We start from the raw sequence: 18,863 nt of genomic DNA, 5'->3' as shown, positions 1-18,863 counted from the left end.
CACACAACCCTTATATACTCTTCCAACAAGCAAGAGCTATGGCTTGTGTCTAGATATTCCCCAAAGCCTCATGCCGTCATAGGTGGGACTTTACAGAGGTGGCCGGATCTAGATGTGTGATGATCAGATTAAGTCTAACTGGGATCAAGGGTGTGTGATTATTAAATTGGATTGGATTGGCATAGTTCTGGGCAGGAATAATGGGAAAGTCCACCTTGGTTGTGAGCGCTACCTGCCGTCAGGGTGCGAGGCTGGATATAACATAACACACAGCAAAAAGCCACTTGCTGCTTTTTTCACTACCTCACTGCTTGGCTACTATGTGCCTACCATCAATTATTTCCCCTCTGTGATGCCCATCTGCCATGACACCCTGCCTTCGAGCCAGTCAGCTAGGAGCTGAAACCTCTACCAACTGCAAGCTACAATAAACCTTGCTCCCTTTAACTTTGGGTGTGGGGTATTTGCGCCAGCAATGAGAAAAGTAGCTATGACATCAAGTCATTTTAGAGTATAGAGCTTGATTTACTGATACACAAAATAAAAACACTAGACCAGCAGAAAACCAATGCCTGACTCTTTTAACTATCAGCTGATGATCCTTCTAAAGGCAGGGAAAGACCCAGGAAGAAAATGATTATGTCTGTGTCTACTGAAAAACAGCATCTATTCCATATTATTCATAGTCTTACGTCAGGGTCCCTCTTCTAGATGATTTGAGTGCAGATGGCTTATTGGCAAATGCTTGCCTTTAGTCCCTCCTATAATAAGCATTGAATATCTGCCAACTCTTTAATAGCCAGTAACACAAAATATTGATTCTAGATAATAGAAACTGTGACCAGATCGCACTTATGAAAGGTAAGGGGGAAAGGACCATTGAAGAGATGAGAGAGAGAGAGAGAGAGAGAGAGAGAGAGAGAGAGAGAAAGTGGTTCTCTGACACCACTGCAAAGCAGAATTCCACCAATCCCTTGGGGAGCCCTGGACCCAAGGTGGCCCTTCAAGTGCTCCCAAATTGTAACCTGCCTCAGCCTGACATGAGATGTGAGCTGTGCACCATAAGGAGCCAACACCCTATGCAGCTAGGAGCATGAGGGTGTCAATCCTAAAGGGACGCTATGGACGGCCCCTGTGCTAATTTCAAACCCTCAAAGTAAATGAAAACAAAGAAAGAAGCACGATGAGGAAAAGAGAACTGGATTGAAAAGAAACACCTGAACTTAGAACATCTTCTTCAGCATCCTAAATCCTCATTATTTGTGTCACCTTGCAGAGCTGTGTCCTTTCTTTGTGTTCAAATCTCTTTCCCTGTAAGGTACTTTGAGTTACTTTCACCACTGAAATAGCCTTGATTCTAGCCCACAGATCATTCTTGATCAATGTCCAAAGTTCTCTTGTTACGTACCGCAAGGCTTACACAGATTCCTGAGGGGGAAGGGCACTGAAAATCTGCAGCAGCACTTGAAGTTGACTTTGCATGAGTGTGAAGAGGCGACCTTCGGCGACAGCACATTCACATGGACACACTGCGGTGGATGCACAGCAATCCCACAATTAAATCAGATTTGCTGGCAGCAGCTCAGGGATTTCGACATTAGATGGAATACAATTATCCAGTTAGCTGTATCGTTATTACCCTCGCTCCCCCTTGTGAGGCAATTTTCCTTATTGAAAGTAAAGCAACCCCAACCAAAGCACTTAAAAATGATCCTTTTCCTGTTTTTATTAGCCAGTATCAAAGAAATAACTATTTGAAGCACAACCAACAGGAGGGAATTGGTTTTTTATTGCTCAGTTCATGTTGTTATGGCTTTAGAAGTAGAGAAAGACTCCCCCAGGAAACACTGTCTCTCAAAACAAGCTTGCAGAACAATCAACAGGAGAGGTCTTTCAAGACGGGGGAAAACAGAGACAAATATTAAAATATAATTAGATAAGCAAAGTGGAGGCAAAATAACACGTGAGAAGTAAGCTGTTCCAGACAGAAATGCCATTTCTTGACATTTACCTTCAGAATGGTTCACACAAGACTCAGCACCCAAAGAGCACCAGGTAAGGCTTTTCTGAGCAAGGAGTGATGCTGATCTTCAAAATCAAAAACCAAAGGCCAAAAAAACAACTGCCTAAACATCTGCTATGAATCTGAATCTGTACAGTGGAGCTTCAGGACAAACGCCAACCAGGCTCAGGAGCCCTCCATGGGACATGGATACACACCTTCCGTAAACAGGCAGGTGACAACATGTATCTCTAAGTGGGAATCACAGAATAACTCCTTTAATGTGACAGCCACATGGCCTTGGTTCAATTCCAAGCTCCACTTCCAAAGTCTGGTTCCTTCTTCTTTAGCTTTTCTCAGCATGATCCTTTATTTGAAGCTGTTCCTCTAACAGATGCCTTATTACAAAAAAAAAAAAAAAAATTAATTCTACTTCTCAAATTCCTTAAAGAAGGGTCCTGTATATTTCTCTTTATTGACAGAAAAAAAAAAACAGATAAAGGACTCTGCAGCTGGCTAAATTTACAGGAAAGGATGTTTAAACACAGTCTTGTATATGTGTACACAGCCATAGATACTACAGATTAGCGGTGTTTCTTTCATTCTTACTCACCCAGGAGCAGGGAGCTTACTACAAACCATTCTGATCACAGCAGACACATAATAACCTGTACATTTCCTAAAGCAAATAGAAGAGAAGTAGAGATGCAAAGCTCCAAGATAAATTATTAGATCAATATGAATTTCAAAGAATTCAAAAGCTTATGATTTTTTAATCCAGAGGGTGAAGACAAAGGCAAAGAAATGATTAATTAAAGATCAAATTCATAAGATTTTTTTTCTATATTAATAATGTAAGTCATCATATAAAACAATTTGCAAATCAATTCAGACAAATTACAAAACACAATTTTCAATAAAAAATACACAGTAGCATTCTATTCAGTACTAATCACTAAAAATAGTTAAACTGCCAATATTCTAAATTGGTGTGGATGAAATCATCAATAATCCCGTACCTGCAGCAGCACTTAAAAACATGTATGTAATGTTTCCTTGAACATACTAAATTCCTTTTACCCAAAAGAAGTCATAATTACTTTGCTAAAGAATAAATTTCCAAGTTACAATATCTGCAAAAGCAAACATATGTCAATATAATCTTTTAAAAGAAGTAAGAGGTCCAAGTCTAATAACAGGTCCCTGGAAATGTGACAGGGCTGTTTCTATGTGTTTTCAGACCCCACAGAGAGAAGGGCTCCAGTTTCACCCTCGTTATTCATTTCACAGACTACCTTGAGGACTTACTAGGTGATCACAGTTGTAATCACCAGAGGTGGAGCATACAATACTATATGTAATGAAAACAAGCACACAGGAACACAAAAAGAAGCAGAGATTTAACTAGAGGACAGAGAACGGAAAGCAAGGCAATTAATATGTAAATACACAACCTGGATTTTTCAGCAACAGTGATAGACCTGAACTGAATTCTAATATCAAGTCTTCCTGAAGGACTTGCCCAGGACCTAAACCTTTGCAAAATGTGGTTAGGCAACAAAAAAGCATGCAAGAAAAGGCAACAGAATCAGGACTCAGGTGATGCTAAGGGCCTGAACTTTAGCTGATTCACTGATATTCCAGTAACAAAATAATTTTTCATAATTCCTCAAGTAGAGTTAAGGCTTGGTTTGGTTTGGTTTGGTTTGGTTTGGTTTGGTTTGGTCTGCAGAGGAAGAGAGAATCCAGCTCACCTTATCTACTAGCAAAGGCACTCTACTGAACAATGTCATTTAGTAATGAACATTTACCCCACAGTATTTCTCGCTGCAATGCATTCTCATTATAATAACTTCATGACTCCAAAACTGCTCCCCTGGGCCATGGTGCGGCCCTTGTTCCAAGCTGACCAACAGGCACCAGCCCTTTTGGTCCCAGTAAACCTGCAAAAGCAACAGAAGGGTCCCACCTTGACTTTTAGGCTCCCATTTTCATGACTAGGGCAAGCGATTTAAAAATCTACCAAGAATTCTATTTATAATCCCCTAACATGCTGACATTCTTTGTTTCTCGTAGCATTTAAGAGAGAGCCACGGTGCACCTAAGAGGCAGTGTACCTAACCTGAAATCAGAATGAGTCCACCTAATGCCCCCATCAAATCAAAGCCTTTCATTAATCCACCCAGGTCTCAGTTTCCTCGACCACAAATTGACAGCAGTGATAGACACAATTTCTGAAATGCTTTATTGTTTAAAAAGGGATTTCATAGACATAATCATGGAGCAATCTCTCAGGACCTAGCAATAAAGGGAAGCATATTCCCAAGCACATATTAGAATAACTTCCAATGTTAACTGATGTTTAAAATCTGTACTTCTAAAATCAGAAGAAAATTTAAGACGTAAATTCTAAACTACTTATGCAGGAATAAAAATGTGTGCCCTTTTCTGCGCCCTCTATTAGCTCTTGTTTATAAGCAGGTACAAAAGCTACCCCAGCCGAAGCACTACCTCAGCACAGAGATCAACTGAAAGTTAATCACGCTGTGGAGAAGCTGGAGGACAGCCTCTCAGCTTTACTTTGCACTCTGCACACTCTAAAGGATATGCTAATTATGTTATATGCTCAAGTTATTACAGATACTAGAAAGCCTGGCAATTGGTCAGCAGACTGTTGCCTAGTGAGCAGTTAATCTGTCCTTTGGAGAGCCTCAGAAACTGAGCTGAAAGCTTCCTTCTGAAGGTGTCTTTCTTTTTTGATCACTTACTCCATAAAACTGCCACTTACCCCACCACCTCCCCCTCTTCCAGCTACTTCTCTCTCAGTGCAATTCTTTGAGATACACAAACAAAACACAGATTGGGATTTGGCTGAAACCCAAATGACAAGGCAAGAGGGGTCATGGGCACAGTGAATGAGGGCAGGGACTCCAGGGGAGGGATGGGGATTTTAGGCCAGGCTCCTCTGCTCCCTGCTGTGTAATCTAGGCAGGATGTCGCCCTCCAAGCTTCTGTGTCAGCAATTGTCAAGTGAGCTGGGAAGTGCCCATGGGCAAGGTGTCAAAGGGAGGAAGTGGAACCTAGTGGATGCTCTGTAACCGTTATCTACTTGTATAAAAACAAAAGGAGCTGTAACAAACTTGGCAATAGTCAAATCTACCAAACACTAATTAATGATTTTCTGAGTTTTTTAAAAAAAATGAATGAGATCAATTCTTATTCTTTACAGTAAGGGAAATTGGTGCTTCAATTCCATTTATCCTCAATTTCCTGTCTTCTTTCCTTCCCCTGTATTTATGTTCTTTGATCTTCTCCCTCTACTCCCTTGGTCCTATACCTTACTGCATCTCCTAGGATCCAACCTACCACTGACAGCTTGTGAGAACTGGCCTTGATCTTAAGTTTATCCAAGATGCCCTCACAATTTGACCCGAGTACCTGCTTGAAACAAAAAGTTCAATTGCACATGTATGTAGACATTTTCTGACTTCACCTTGTCAAAACAGGGCTTGCTTCCAGCAATAAAGTCAATCCACAAGAGTCTTGAAATCTCTCCCTAGAAATTCCAATTGTCTTTCCACTGCTACATTTGCTCAGAAAAATGCAAAAAGGAATTTACCACAGAAAGGGTAGCAAACAAAAAATGTTTTAATAACATTTCTACACATTGCTCAAGGCGTCTAAAGTTACAATTATGAGTTCATGCAGTGCGAACAACTGTTTTTCATTTTGTTACTGGTTTTAAGAATTCCAATAGGCATTGATAGAATGCGTACATCTAATGCACAACTTAATAGAGATTTACGGCTCCAGAAAGAGTCTACAATTCTTCAACCATGGAACAGGGAAAATGTTGACCATGTGTTTATATTTCATTACCGAGGAAAATTCAGAGATGGTTAGTGATTACTCATGTCAAAAGTTTTAAAGCTATACCTCTTTGGGGTATTAACAACTGCATTTTGGAAGTTTTTGCCCAGTGATTTCCATTTGCCTTCCCTGCAGCATGTGGGCTTGGGAAACACCCATGCTGCAGGGTCATTCTGCCCTTTCACTGGAGCATATGAGGGCCCTCACTTATATGAAGCCTCTGGGAATCACTTTCCATGAACTCAACCGTGTGAGTAAAGGAACGTGGAGATACGGGGTCACTATGAGGCTGAGTCACAACCCAAAACAGCTTCTCTTAAGAGCTCCTTCTCTAAGTAACCTGTGGTGGTTTGTTTGTCTGTTTAAAAATGCGCACATCTTTCTGGCATTTCAGGAACTGTAGGTTCAGTCCTGAGCTTCATAATTTAGAGAGTAGTTCAATCCTAGGGCTCATCTTCCATTCAACACATGGATCCACATTTAGCATATCGAGACGTGCAGCGTTCTGAGATACAGCATTCATTGCCTTGCTCCGAAGTTACTGACTACAGTGGTTTACAGAAAGCCTGTGTGTGTCCCCCAAAAGATTCCTATGTTGTAATCTGATTCCCATTGCGAGATATTAAAAGAATGCAAATTTAATCATATTGTGGTATTTAGAGGTGAGGCCCTTGGGAAAAAACCATGTTTGCTAATCATGGTGTATCATGATTAAATCTCAGTGGCTTCATAAGAAAGAGAATCCAAAACACATACAGATACACTCTATCCGCTGCAATATGATGTTACAGACGTACTCGTCACTGCCAGAAAGAGGAGCATCAAAAGATATGGTCCCTTTTACCAAAAGTATAAGCCAAAGTAAACCTCTTTTCTTTTAAAAGAGACCAACTGAACTAACACACTGGCCCCCATTCCTGGCTTCTCTATTAGACTGTGAGACTCCTTAGAGCAAGTCTTCTCCTATCCAGAGATCAAGGCAGTGATTCTTGAAAATGTCTGAAATTCTGTAACAAACAAATAAGAAATTCCGCAATGTTGGGATGTTCTGCTCACCCTGACTTTATTTCCATGTAGAAGGAAGGATATGTAGCCATTCTGGCCCCTCCTAGCAGACAGGGGCTGCCCATGTGCCCCAGCTTCTTGAAAGGGAGATTCTCTGTGTGGTTAGTCAGTTTGTACCTTAGTCAAATATCAGAAGCCAATAATTCTGTAGCCAATGATAGTCTCATGAAGTGAACATACTGACTCAAGTCTTTCAGTATAAACACAACTAAAGGTCTTGGCTTCACATTTAGTACGTTTATATGTTCTCAGTTAATACTCAAAGTAACAGCAACATTTTAAGCAGAGTTACACTGAAAATATTTCCTAATTTTTGATGTAGGAGGTTGTGTCCCCCAGAAGTTAAATAAACATATATAATGAATAAATGTATCAATTAATACCTAAATATATTTCAATAGAAATACACGTATACAAGACATACATGTGGCACAGAATGAACTCAGAGAAAGTGAGGGAGAGTTTTTAACAGTTAACTAGGAGAGAGGAACAAAAGTAGTACCTAGAGTTGGAAACAACACTCTCCATCAAATATAATTCACATCGGATGAGTACTCCTCCAGGGTCAGATGGCTGAGGGGCTTACTCCGAGCAGACCTCTCCGGCATCACACCCTTCACAATGATCACTTTTGTCACGTGGCAGCTCTTCCTCCATATGGACAGAGCTCAGATCTGCACAGTTCTCATCAGTAAGCAGTCTTGGTGCCACATCTAACTTCTGTAACTTAAAAACACTGCTTTTTCTTCAGCACTCAGAAATTTAATTTTTATCAAGATGGCTCTTCAAATATTATGTTTGAGATATGAAGTTTCTACACTTTATGTCTTCCTTTCTTCATGCATTGGGAGAATCTGTTAGCTCTAGGTTTTGTTCCAGTTGCTCTCACATATTATAATGCATCCCTAAGGCCATTTTAAAATGCACAATGGCTAGAAAGATTCACCATTCAACCTGACACTCAAGTTCGGAAAGCAACTTCCATAGATAACACTGAATGTGTGATAAGTAAGGACAAAAGTGACTTATAATTACTGGAGAAATCAATCCAGAATTCATTCTGTTTCAAATGACAAGAGTTAAGATAAAGCTTAACCTAGCTGATTCTCAAAGTGGAAAGAAAAATTATCTCTGTATTCTCTTTTGTTTTAAATGTACAAAGAGATGGAAAGAACAATTATCTCTCTTTTCTCTTTGTTTTAAATGTGCAATAGGCTCCCCAAATCTCTGAAAATACCTTCTCATTGGCAGAACAAACAGTATCCTTAGCCATATTAGTGCTTTTATTTGAACCAGACAGTGGGACAGTATCTTTTATATTCTGATTTGCATTATAATAGAATTATTTACTGGAGGCAAAAGATGACCACCTACTTCTACTTCAAAATTAAGGTGACCTTTGATGGTATCTTCAGACCAATATGCACATCTCCAGTTAGGTAAGATCTACCAAAATAATAAAACAAGACCACACACATTTGATTTCCTGGCCCTTCCCCTTCCATTCCTCTGACTGCAATCTCAAATAATCTAATAAAATATAACTGGCTGAAACATATTGGCAAAGATCTTAGGCAAAAACTATGCCCAGTGAGCCTGGCTGATAATGTAGTGCTTAAGGTAGCAATCAGTACCCTTCTACACTGAAAGGGATTGAATGTTGATGTCTCCATAAAATTCATGTATGAAACCCCAATGGCAATGTGAGGGTATCCAGAGGTAGAGCTCACAGGAGGTAATTAGGCCAATGAGGTGAGGCCATTGGGCGGTATCTAAGTCACCTTAGGAATGAGATTAATGTACTCATGGTACATCCCTGAAATCTCAGCTACTCAGCAGGCTGAGGCAGGAAAAGAGCACATGTGAGCCCAGTGAGATCCTGTCTCAAAATTATAAAAAGGGTTAGAGATGTATGTCAGTGACAGAGCATCCCTGTGTTCAATCCTCAGTACCACAAAGAAGAAGAGGAGAAGGAGAAGTGGGAAAAAGCTGGGAAACCGAAGGGGTAGGGGGAGGGATTCCCCAGAAAAAGCTGTAATTTGCAGCATAGAAAGGGCCCTGACCATGCTGGCTCCTGACCTCGGACTTCCGGCTTCCAGACTATGAGAAATAAAATTCTATAGTTTGTAAGTCATGCAATGTATGATGCTTTCTTATAGCAGTTTGAGCTAAGACACTTATCAAAGGTATTCATCTCTGTTTAATAACACAGTTGTTTAAAACAGCAAAAGGTCTGGATCCTCAAAGCTCAGTCCCCCACTTCCTTTAAGTCTTAGTCTAAATGCCAGCTTCTCCACAACGCCAAGGCTGACTATTTAACACTGCAATAACCCTTCCCACCCATCCTCCCAGTTCCCTTCATCTGCCAATTTTCTTTAGTGGACATCTTAGCCCCTAGTAATAAACCATAAGATTTACTGAATTACTCAGTGTGCCAGCAGCCCACTTCTTTTCCTTCCCAATAACACACATGGATATAAAACTGACAAGGATAGAGTCTTTATAAACCCTAACCCTAACCGATTTATCAAAAGTTTCCAAACATCCATGGTACACAGTAGAATGAGAAAAGTCAATAGATGCTAGTTCCTAAATGAACCAAGGATAACATTACGGCTCCAAGCCCCAGTTCAGCCCATCCTTGCCACACATCCCTAGGGAAACTATCATCTTCCCTGGTCCTCAGTTTCCTCATTAGTAATATAGAACACACATGAATCCCCACCCCATAGGATCATCTTGAGTGCAGTGAGGCAGTGCGTGTTAAGTGATTAGACTCATGCCCTGGACACAGCAGACATTCGGTAAGTGTTAGTTGTCACCATCTTTATTATTTCAAGATAGGTTTCCAGAGGTGGTGATGGATTTGTGATGATTTACACTCTTTGGGCAACTAGCTCTCCTCATTGATGGCAGCAATCTGAGATGGAGAAAAGGCTCTGGGTAGACCAGAGGGCTACCAGGGGTCAAACCCCATGGCTGTGGCCTCTTCAGCTCCAATGCAACAATACCCAGAGCTCTGCAAAGCAGCTGTTAACAGTGTAAGTGCTACTTACTGCCTCTGACCTGCCGAAGTAGAGTAAACATAACAGTGGAACCTCGGAGTAAGTGATGGCGAGGCTCAGAAACCTTAAAAGGCAGGGAAGGCAGCTCCCTTCTTCCTACTTGAACTGAGACTTGTTTATTTGGCTTAACTGGAGTCAAAGTTAATGGTTCTAATGGCTTTGAATCACCCAACTCATTCTCCAGATTTCTACACACTGGCTATAAAAGAAGATAAAGAGGGAAAAAATGGGCTTCCATAAAAGAATTTACCAGAGCACACTAATCATTTAGACATCGGCTTATGTTTCTAGAAAGCTGAGGATCAAGAATGGTATGGTAACTTTTCCTGCTAGAGCAAAATTCAAGTTTGCCTAAAGGCAGTAGGGGCGGGGCTGCAAATTAAATCATTAATCTGAATATTCACGATGGTTTAGGAAATCACAACACTGGGAAGAGGCATTCTGGGTTTCACACATACTTTGATTCAGGGATGAAAGCAAAGATTTAAGGACCCACTGCAGAGGGGATGTGAGACTAGGTAAGAAGACACAGGTGACAGGGAAACAGAGATTGCAACAGGAGGAGGGGTGCTTCCCGATTTCTTTTTTACTTTTTTTTTTTTTTTTGTCCTGGTACAGGGGGATTTGAACTCATGACTTGCACTTGCCAGGCAGGCACTTGTGCCGCTGAGCTATATCCCCAGCCCACTTACTGATTTCTTGGCAGTTAGAGTCTTAACTTCCCTATTAATCGTAATGTGTCTTCCTACAGCTAATCTTCTCATAAATGGCCCATTAAAGCACTATGAGAGTAAAATGAAATAAATGACCACACAGTCAAGGAAGAGATAATGACTAATCAGGCCACTAAGGAATTCCTCTCTTCATATTAGAAAATAAAGACCCAGGAGTATAAAATGGAATTATATTCCAGATTCCCAAGTGGATGATCTAGCTAGCCTCTTACACAAAAAACATCTCAGAACTTTAAGATGCATGTGATGAATGCCTGGGGAGTTTCGGACAGGATCCAAGATTTCGCTTTCTGACACCCTCCCAGACAACCCTGAGTTGGAAGCTTCTGCCCCATTGAATCTGCTAAGGTAAAGTAAACCTGCAGAATAACTTTTTTTAATGAAAAAAGTATTTCCCAAGAGCAGAGGCAAGTAACATTACCAATGAAATACTGGTATTTTGAAAGGTCTCCTCATTCAACAGTCTCTGTATATTCAAGAGGCATCTGCAGGGTGGTTTCAACTGCAATGAATTAGTAAAATAGAATTGCTACAGGTTTTTCAGACATACACAAACAATATTAAACAACATTTTATAGGTGAATGGTCCCACTGCGGTCTATTGATATGCATTCATTGACCATTTCCCCCTTACCTTTAAAATACTAGGCCATGCCTAATTTGCACTAACTCTAGAAAACTGGCTTAATTTGCAGCCTTGTTTGTTAGGAGTATTATGTCTAGGGGTTGCTTTCACTCTCTTTTGATTTTGACCTTTTAGATAAGGAAGATGGCACACCACATTCTCACAGGCTTATTTGCATAGATTTTATCATCAGTCACACAGCACCACAATGCTGACCATCCTCCTTACATAGGACCTTATTTAGGAGGGGCTACAGTATGGTGGGGGAGTGGACAGGGAAAGGTCACACTGTTTCTGTTTCTCTTATTTTTTTTATCCCCTGACCTATTAAAGAGGAATCTTAACCCATTTGATAAAAAGTCCATGAAAACTAAACAGTCTATTTCTGGTCAAAACCTACAGTTACTGCCCAAATTTTCCTATTGGTCCCCTTCCATCAGCTGAGCACAAGAGGTTTTTATATTTTTTCCTATAAAAAGTACACAGTGTATCTAAATCTGATCCCAGTAAAGTTCGACTTCAGCTGAAGTGAAAATGCAGAGGTAGCATTTACTGTAACAGCTGGAGAACATTAGTTCCCTGTCTCTCCTTTTCTCTCCCAAGGGTTGAAAACTCTGCTGTTCAGACAGGAAGTCGTCATATACCACACACTGCACAATACGAGAACGCTGGGACAGAAGAGCAAGTTGCGGAGGATGTGGGAGTTCTGTGGGGAGCGGGGGTCAAGAATGCACAGGAGTGACTGCGCTGCTTCTCGGGCCGCCACCCCCACACACGCACACTGTTCAAGTGTCATAACGGATGCACACCCAGAAGTGACAAGCACCGGGAGCAATTACTGAAAACTTTTTAACTCACTGTTAACTTCACGTTAACTTCACCTTTCATTTGTCCACGCATTCAAAAGACGTTCACTTGAAGACATTTTTGGAGACTGGCCAAGATTCTCCAACAATCTTTTCTGGCATACTTTCACATTTGTTACCGAAAAATGACACCTCCAATTTAAAAAAAATAATAAAGTCGATGAAAATAGTTCTCACATAACTGCCCAAGATGGAGATGAAGACACACACCTACAGATACAGATGCACAGATTCGCATGTGTAAGGCGAGGAATTTAAAACATGACGATCAGGAAAGGAATGATTTAAACAAAAGGTTTCTGTGGATATGGCTTTTTTAGGGTCGGTTTCTGCTGTAATTCCACAAAGCCGCTGAGAAATGAACACAGATACAAACAAGGTGAAAGACCCCCATAGTCTGTGACCACAAACTCCAAGTTCTGAGCAGGAGATAAGAGTTTCCTTCACACCACATTCTGCAGAGCTGTTCTGCATTCCTACCAGTCTGGGAGCGAGCTCGGGCCCCTCCTTTGTAACCGCCCGTCCTCTGGGGCGCGTAGTAAAACCCACCGGTCTCTTCCGAGCTCCTCCAGCCGCTTTCACTACTTACAAACCTTAACTTCTGAACTGCAAAAAGCAAAGCGCCCCTGCCCTGTGCATACCAAGGGCACCCTGTTAAATCCACTGAGTTGCAAACACTACGGTTTTATGCAAAGAGGGAGAGGAGGAACAAGGGAGAAGCCAACCCACACATCCATCATCCTTTTAGGAGGAGGCGGAGTTTAAAGTTTCCCCAACTTCCAAGTTCCCACTTGACAGGCAATATTTCTGTGCAGTTTCCAGCCCCACGTAACAGATGGTCCCTTGCCCGTCTTGAGCCCCGAGAGAGCTCAGACAAAGCTCCTAGCCATTCCACGCCTCGCGGGACCTGTCGGTGGTTATTTTCACGAAGCTGTCAGACCAGGGGCAGTGAGCAAAGAATGGAAGCTCAACTTCTTCCCGAAGGAGCTTATTCTTTTACTTTTTCTTTTTCCTCTTTCTTTCTTTCCTTCTTTCTCTCTTTCTTTCTTTTTTCTTTTTCTTTCTTTTTTTTTTTTTTTTTTTTCTTTTTTTTCCTGTTACAGGAAAGTCCAGAGAACTGGAGCACAAAGGCCTGGGGAAGTTTTACTGCGCGATTTTTTCCAAACGTCCTGCACAATCTGGCAAACCACGGTGCTCCACCCTAGGTGTGCAGGGGAGGAAAGTTGAGGCACACGTGCTCGGAAACCGCAGAGCTGCGACTCGAGCCGTCCCAAAGACAACCGAGGAAGTTGCTTCCACAGACCACCCCTCCTCCCCGTGGAAAAGCATCCTGCAGGCGCCAACCCACTCAGGAGTCCCTCTGGGCCACAGGAGACGGGGATGGCCTAGACGGGTGCCAAACAGGGGTGCGCCCGGGCGGCACGCAAGAACCCTCCTTCCCGGCCCGGAGGGCGGAGATGGGGAGGGGGCGCGAGGCAGGACCCGAGGAGGACGGGCGGCCACTCACCCTCACTGCCGTACTGTTTGCCATTGTTCGCGCCCATCCTGTCGCCGTCATGCCCGCCGTCTCCCGGGACACCGCATAGCTGGGGCGCACCTCCCGCGCCTCTGGCCCGAGGAAAGCCCGCCCGACGGGACCGTTAGCTGCACATCGCCCGCGCTCGGGGCCGAGCCGGCCCGGGGCGGCCCCTGCTCCGCGGAGGGAGGGGGCGCCGGGTCCCCTCCTGGCACCCCGAGGGCTGCGGGCGGGGCCCTGGGAGCCGCGGCTCTTACAATCCGCGCCGCCCGGCGGGAGCGACCCCGCCCCGAGTCCGCGCCCCGGGGCCGCCCAGAGGCTCGGCGCGCCGCCGCCGCCGCGGGGTCCCCATCCGCGCGCCCCGATGCCCCGCGGTGCGCGCCCAGCCGCGCGGGCGCCGGCTCCGCGCCCGGCCGCCGCCGCCTCTCCGTGCACCCCTGCGCGCGCGGCTTCCCCGGGGAGGGCGCGGCGGCCACTTGTTGCGAGCGCCCGAGTGAGCGGAGACGCGCGGCCCGGCGCTGCTCGCCCGCGGGCCGCACTTTTGTTAGCGCCAGGCGCCTCCTCTCGCCGCCCAGCGTCAATCACAGCTGGAGCCCCGGGGAGGAAGGCCGGCCCGGAGACGCGCGGCCTTTTAAAGGGGCAGCGCGCCTTTTCGGGGATCCCTTTTGGGCCCCCTGGCTGGGCGCCTCTCCGCGCGCCACCCGCTAGCGGTTTGCAGCGGAGGAACCGCTGCTGGCTGCCTTCTACTATTGTTCTTTTATAGGTTGGACCTCCAGTGTGTAAGATGAGCTTGCAGGCGTCGTTCGAAATCCCCTGGGCTTCTCTGCAAATAGGACGGGTGGGTGGGCATCGGAAAGCGACACGCGTGGCCACTCCTTTGGACAGATCTCGGGGAGCTACGCTGCCCTGCGCCGGTGGCTCCCCGGGTTTGAGGACCGGAGCGAAGCCGGGAGGAGGGGCGGAGAAAACGCGAGGCCAACTCTGTAGGGAGTGGTCCCCCGAGAGCAGAGAGACATTCCTGCTCCGCGAAGGAGGCTTCCTGGCTCAGAACTTTTAAGAGCTTTGGAACCAGGAAGTGTACTTCTATAATTTTTTTCCCTTGTGGTTGGTGCTCTCCTTTGTTTAATACCTTAACCCCTGTTTTGGACATTTACATGGCTCTCACAGAACCTGAAAGTACCCCTTGGTGAACCTCTTCACTAAAAAGAAAAGGGAAATTCTTTTTAATATTATACTCCCTTTCCGTGTAGTTACCTAGATTGTTACTGCTTTGCATCTTGCAAAGATCAGGAATGTTCAGGCATTTGCTTTAGCCAGGCAAGCACGTCGCACTTGCTCCTTTTAGGTATTGGAGAGTTAAAGTTGAAATGCATGGATGACGCATATATTATGTATACACATACTTACATATGTGCACATATGATACTCAAATAGAGAGCGAGGAGTTTTGTGTTTCTCTGTATCTTAGAAAACTTGTGACTGCATCCAGAAATTGTTAGTAAATTGACTTCCTATTAATTCACTTGAGTAATTTCCTTTAATTTGCTACAGTTTTCTTTAAGATAAGTTAAAGCCTCACATCCCAAAATTTGAAAATCTAGATTTATAATGCAGAAGACACCATGTACTGAAACCCTAATAAATTCATCTAAATACTAACAAGGTCATCTAAGTACAGAATTAAAAATTTTGTATTATATTGAAATCCTTTTCTTCTCTCCCAGTGCAGACATGAAAAAGTATATTTTAATGCCCCTTTTCATATCTAGAATCTAGCACAGTTAGCACAGTTTTTGGCCAATAATACATAACTCCTGAATATCTGTTGAATTAAATTAAAAACCTGTTTCATGGGCCCTAAGTAAAAGCAGGGCATCCAAAATATGGAAGAGTAAATAGGTTTTCAGATTCTACCCAAAAACATTAACTAGACAAAGAAAGAAGCCAGTAGCTACATTATCTTCACACAGAAGGAAACTTCTACTCCTGGCCCTTGTGATTTTGTCTCCACCTACAAAACTACTCAAGTTCTCATAGTTTTGAGGTTTCAGTGAAGGCAAACTAGTCTTAAACTAAAAGAAAGAAAAGAAAAAAGGAAAAAAGCTCATCTTGACGTCTGATGCAGAGTTGATCCCCTGCTTTTTACATGGGATTATCTTCTGGATATTCTCAATTCCTCAAGAAAGTGACAAAAGAAGAAACTGAGGGTAAGAGTTCAAGGAATAGTCAGCCGGAAGGGGCAAACCAGATGGCTTCCCTCCCTGGACAACCCACTGTATCTCTTGATCCAGTTATTCAGCCTTGAGTCACTGTCCTCACTTTTTGGCTGGGTCACCTTCCAGGGTCTTTAGTATCAAAGTGAAGCTGATGATGCAGAGCACATTGTGGCAACCAGTTACAATTAGCTTCTTTGAAGTTACAGTCTGTAAACATTTTGGAAGACTCTACTTCCTGTCAGAATAGAGAACAGGAGTAACTAAGTTTGTGAAATTCCAATTTCAAACAAAATAGAAAAACAGTTTATGTTTAACATCATTCCTATGAAAACTGATATACATTCACACTGGCCTAGTCACTGTAAAAGCTTGAAACAAAACCTGTAGTTAAGCAAAGAAGAAACAAAAACATATTCCTGAATTTTCAAAAATGTGTTTGTTTGCATGTTGTTATGGTTTGAGTCTGGTGGTTCCTCCAAAGTCTCACGTGGTCATGGGGGGCAGGCTTTTTGAAGACAGTTTGTTAAACCTGGCCTCTTGTTTTCATGCTCTCACCTCAGAAAACAGAGTTACAGGTTTCCAGCTTGACTCAGCAGGGAGCCAGGGTCCTTGTAAACATCTTCAGCCTGTGCAAGAGGAGAGCATAGAGATGGTGTGAGCGCCACACTCACCCTAGGAGGTAGCCTGCTTACAATAGAAGGGAAGAAAAGAGGCTTGCTCCCTCCTGGCTTTCCCTTGTGTTACTTTTGCTGCATTGAGGAGTATATCCTGTGCCATATCACCTTACTGTGGAGCCAGCTGATTATGGGCTGAAACTTCTACTTCTGTGAACCAAATAATTCTGGATCCTTAACTTTTGGGCATTGGGTATTTTGTCTCAGCAACATAAGTAACTAAGACAAATGTAGATATTTTATTTTTTAAAATTAAGATACTGTGCAAAAGTATGATTTTAACTAGAAATTCTAATATTTTCACCCAGCTTTGAAACCTAACCTTTGAACTTTCAATACCAATTTTCAACCTTCTTCAGAAAAAATGCCAAGTTTTTCACCAATATGTTCCTAATACCTAGTATATTCCCTAACACAAAGTAGTCAGTCAGAACTTGCAGAATGAATGAACGTGAAACTGAGATTTATAAATAAATGATCCCGATGTTATTCCATTTCCTGTCCTTGCCTTTTTAAATGGGTTAAAGTTACTGGAAAAAATTTAAAAGAAGTCAGATGAAAACAAAACCTATCAGAATTAACAAGCTGTCTTTATGAAAAGAAACAGCCAAATAGTAAAAGCACCATTTACTCGGCTCTCTGCTAACTACATGGACAAAGAAAAAGGACCAGGGAGCAAAGCTCTGACTTTTCATGGCTACTTACATCTTTTCTTTTCCATTTTCCAGTTCTAACTCGGTGGTTGTTTGGTTGCTTTAATAAATATGTCAGCACTTTAAGTAGTGAAAATGTTTTGCCTCAGAACTTTCTTTTACAGTATTGAATTCAAAGCCCACCTTGATTTACAACATATCAGCCCCTCATTTTTCTAGGGGTGGAGCCACAGAGGTGCAGGTTACTCTCACTTAGTGCTAGTGACAGAAGGGCTGTCAGAGCCACCTTAAGGGGGCCACAGTCCCCGGAGCCAATCAGCAGCCTCTTCCTTTCATCTGACCCTGAACTGCCAGATTTGCAAAGGAGCACAGTTAACCACAGGCCTCCCTGGAATACTGTAGACAAAATAAACTCTCTTGAAGGCCGATTTGGGAAGGGGGCAAAGCCAAGATCGCTGATTTAAAAAAAAAAAATACTAAAAATGATCATAAGAAATATTTGTCTGTAAAGAGGGAACAAATGAATCAAATAGTCATATGATGTGGGCTTCTGCTTATTTTCCCCTTTGAGTAAACTGTTGCCTTCAAAATTCTAAATCACCTGCTTATCTTTAGGGTTTTTTATGTGTCAGAATATGATTAGGTTTGCACACTCCTATAAGATTGTAGAAAAAGCACCTTCGAGTTTGAGAGTAGGTTTCGGTATAAATGTATGTATTGTCAAAGAAGAAATACCGCTTTTTAATCAACAGAGATTCATCATCAAAATGCAAAGTTGGCCTCTTTGCAAAACAAATATTTATGTAAGAAAAGGGCATAAATGATTGGTACTATTTTTATTACTACCAAACACAGCACATGATTATTCAAGAATTATTACATGTAACTATTCCGTACCATACAGCATTGTCCAGCTCACCTGCCATCCCTTCCCCTCCCCTTTGCCTCTGTCTCTGTCTCTGTCTCCGTCTGTGTCTCTGTCTCTATCAAAAGTTAAATATTTGTTTTTTCACTATAACTACTTAGAAATGACCACATGACAATGCCCTTGCCTGGAAAATGCAAGTGAAATTCACCAGGACACCTGAAATAAATTTTGCTATTGAAATAAAATTTAGACACTACCACAGTTAGGCTTTTTTCTCCATTCTTTCAATTCCAATTTTTTTTTTCTTTTTTGAGACTGTGGTGGCCACCATCTGAAGGAAAAGGACAAGAGAGTTATGAAGGCTGTAATTCGGCAGGCTTCCAGCCAGTGAGAGAACACGAGCGATACTGACCTCCAAACTCCTTATAATAAAGCCATAAAACCTTGGAGTCCTGATAGCTGGGTTTTCTATGACTTAGAGTCAGCTTCAAACTTAAAAGATAACTATTTTATTCACTTAAGAAAGAAAAGTACAGATAATATGCGATATTTTCACCCATTTTAAAAACAAAACTTTTAAAATATATGAATGCGTAACTGGGAAATGGTAAGCAATAAGTATACTAAAATAAGCCGGCCACTATTGTCATATCACTGTGTCCATAAAAATAACTGTTCACTGAACAGAATTTATATGTGGAGAACTGAC

General features: G+C 42.5%; 1 protein-coding gene across 1 annotated transcript in view; it reads right to left on the bottom strand.

The window, feature by feature from the left end:
* Fbxl7 (F-box and leucine rich repeat protein 7) overlaps nucleotides 1-13,930 on the bottom strand; it is a 379,539-nt gene extending 365,609 nt beyond the window's left edge. The window contains exon 1 of the mRNA XM_003466725.4: nucleotides 13,735-13,930. Coding sequence (XP_003466773.3) covers nucleotides 13,735-13,771 — 37 coding nt within the window. The 5' untranslated portion in view covers nucleotides 13,772-13,930. The remainder of the gene's footprint in view (nucleotides 1-13,734) is intronic.
* Between the last annotated feature and the right edge of the window lie 4,933 nt (nucleotides 13,931-18,863).

Source organism: Cavia porcellus, unplaced genomic scaffold (genome assembly GCF_034190915.1).
Source record: "Cavia porcellus strain 051 isolate PalLab524CR breed Dunkin Hartley unplaced genomic scaffold, mCavPor4.1 scaffold_11, whole genome shotgun sequence".
In the NCBI taxonomy this organism is placed as follows: Eukaryota; Metazoa; Chordata; class Mammalia; order Rodentia; family Caviidae; genus Cavia; species Cavia porcellus.
The sequence above is the reverse complement of the archived record's forward strand: the minus strand, read 5'-3'. Positions and strand labels throughout refer to the sequence as shown.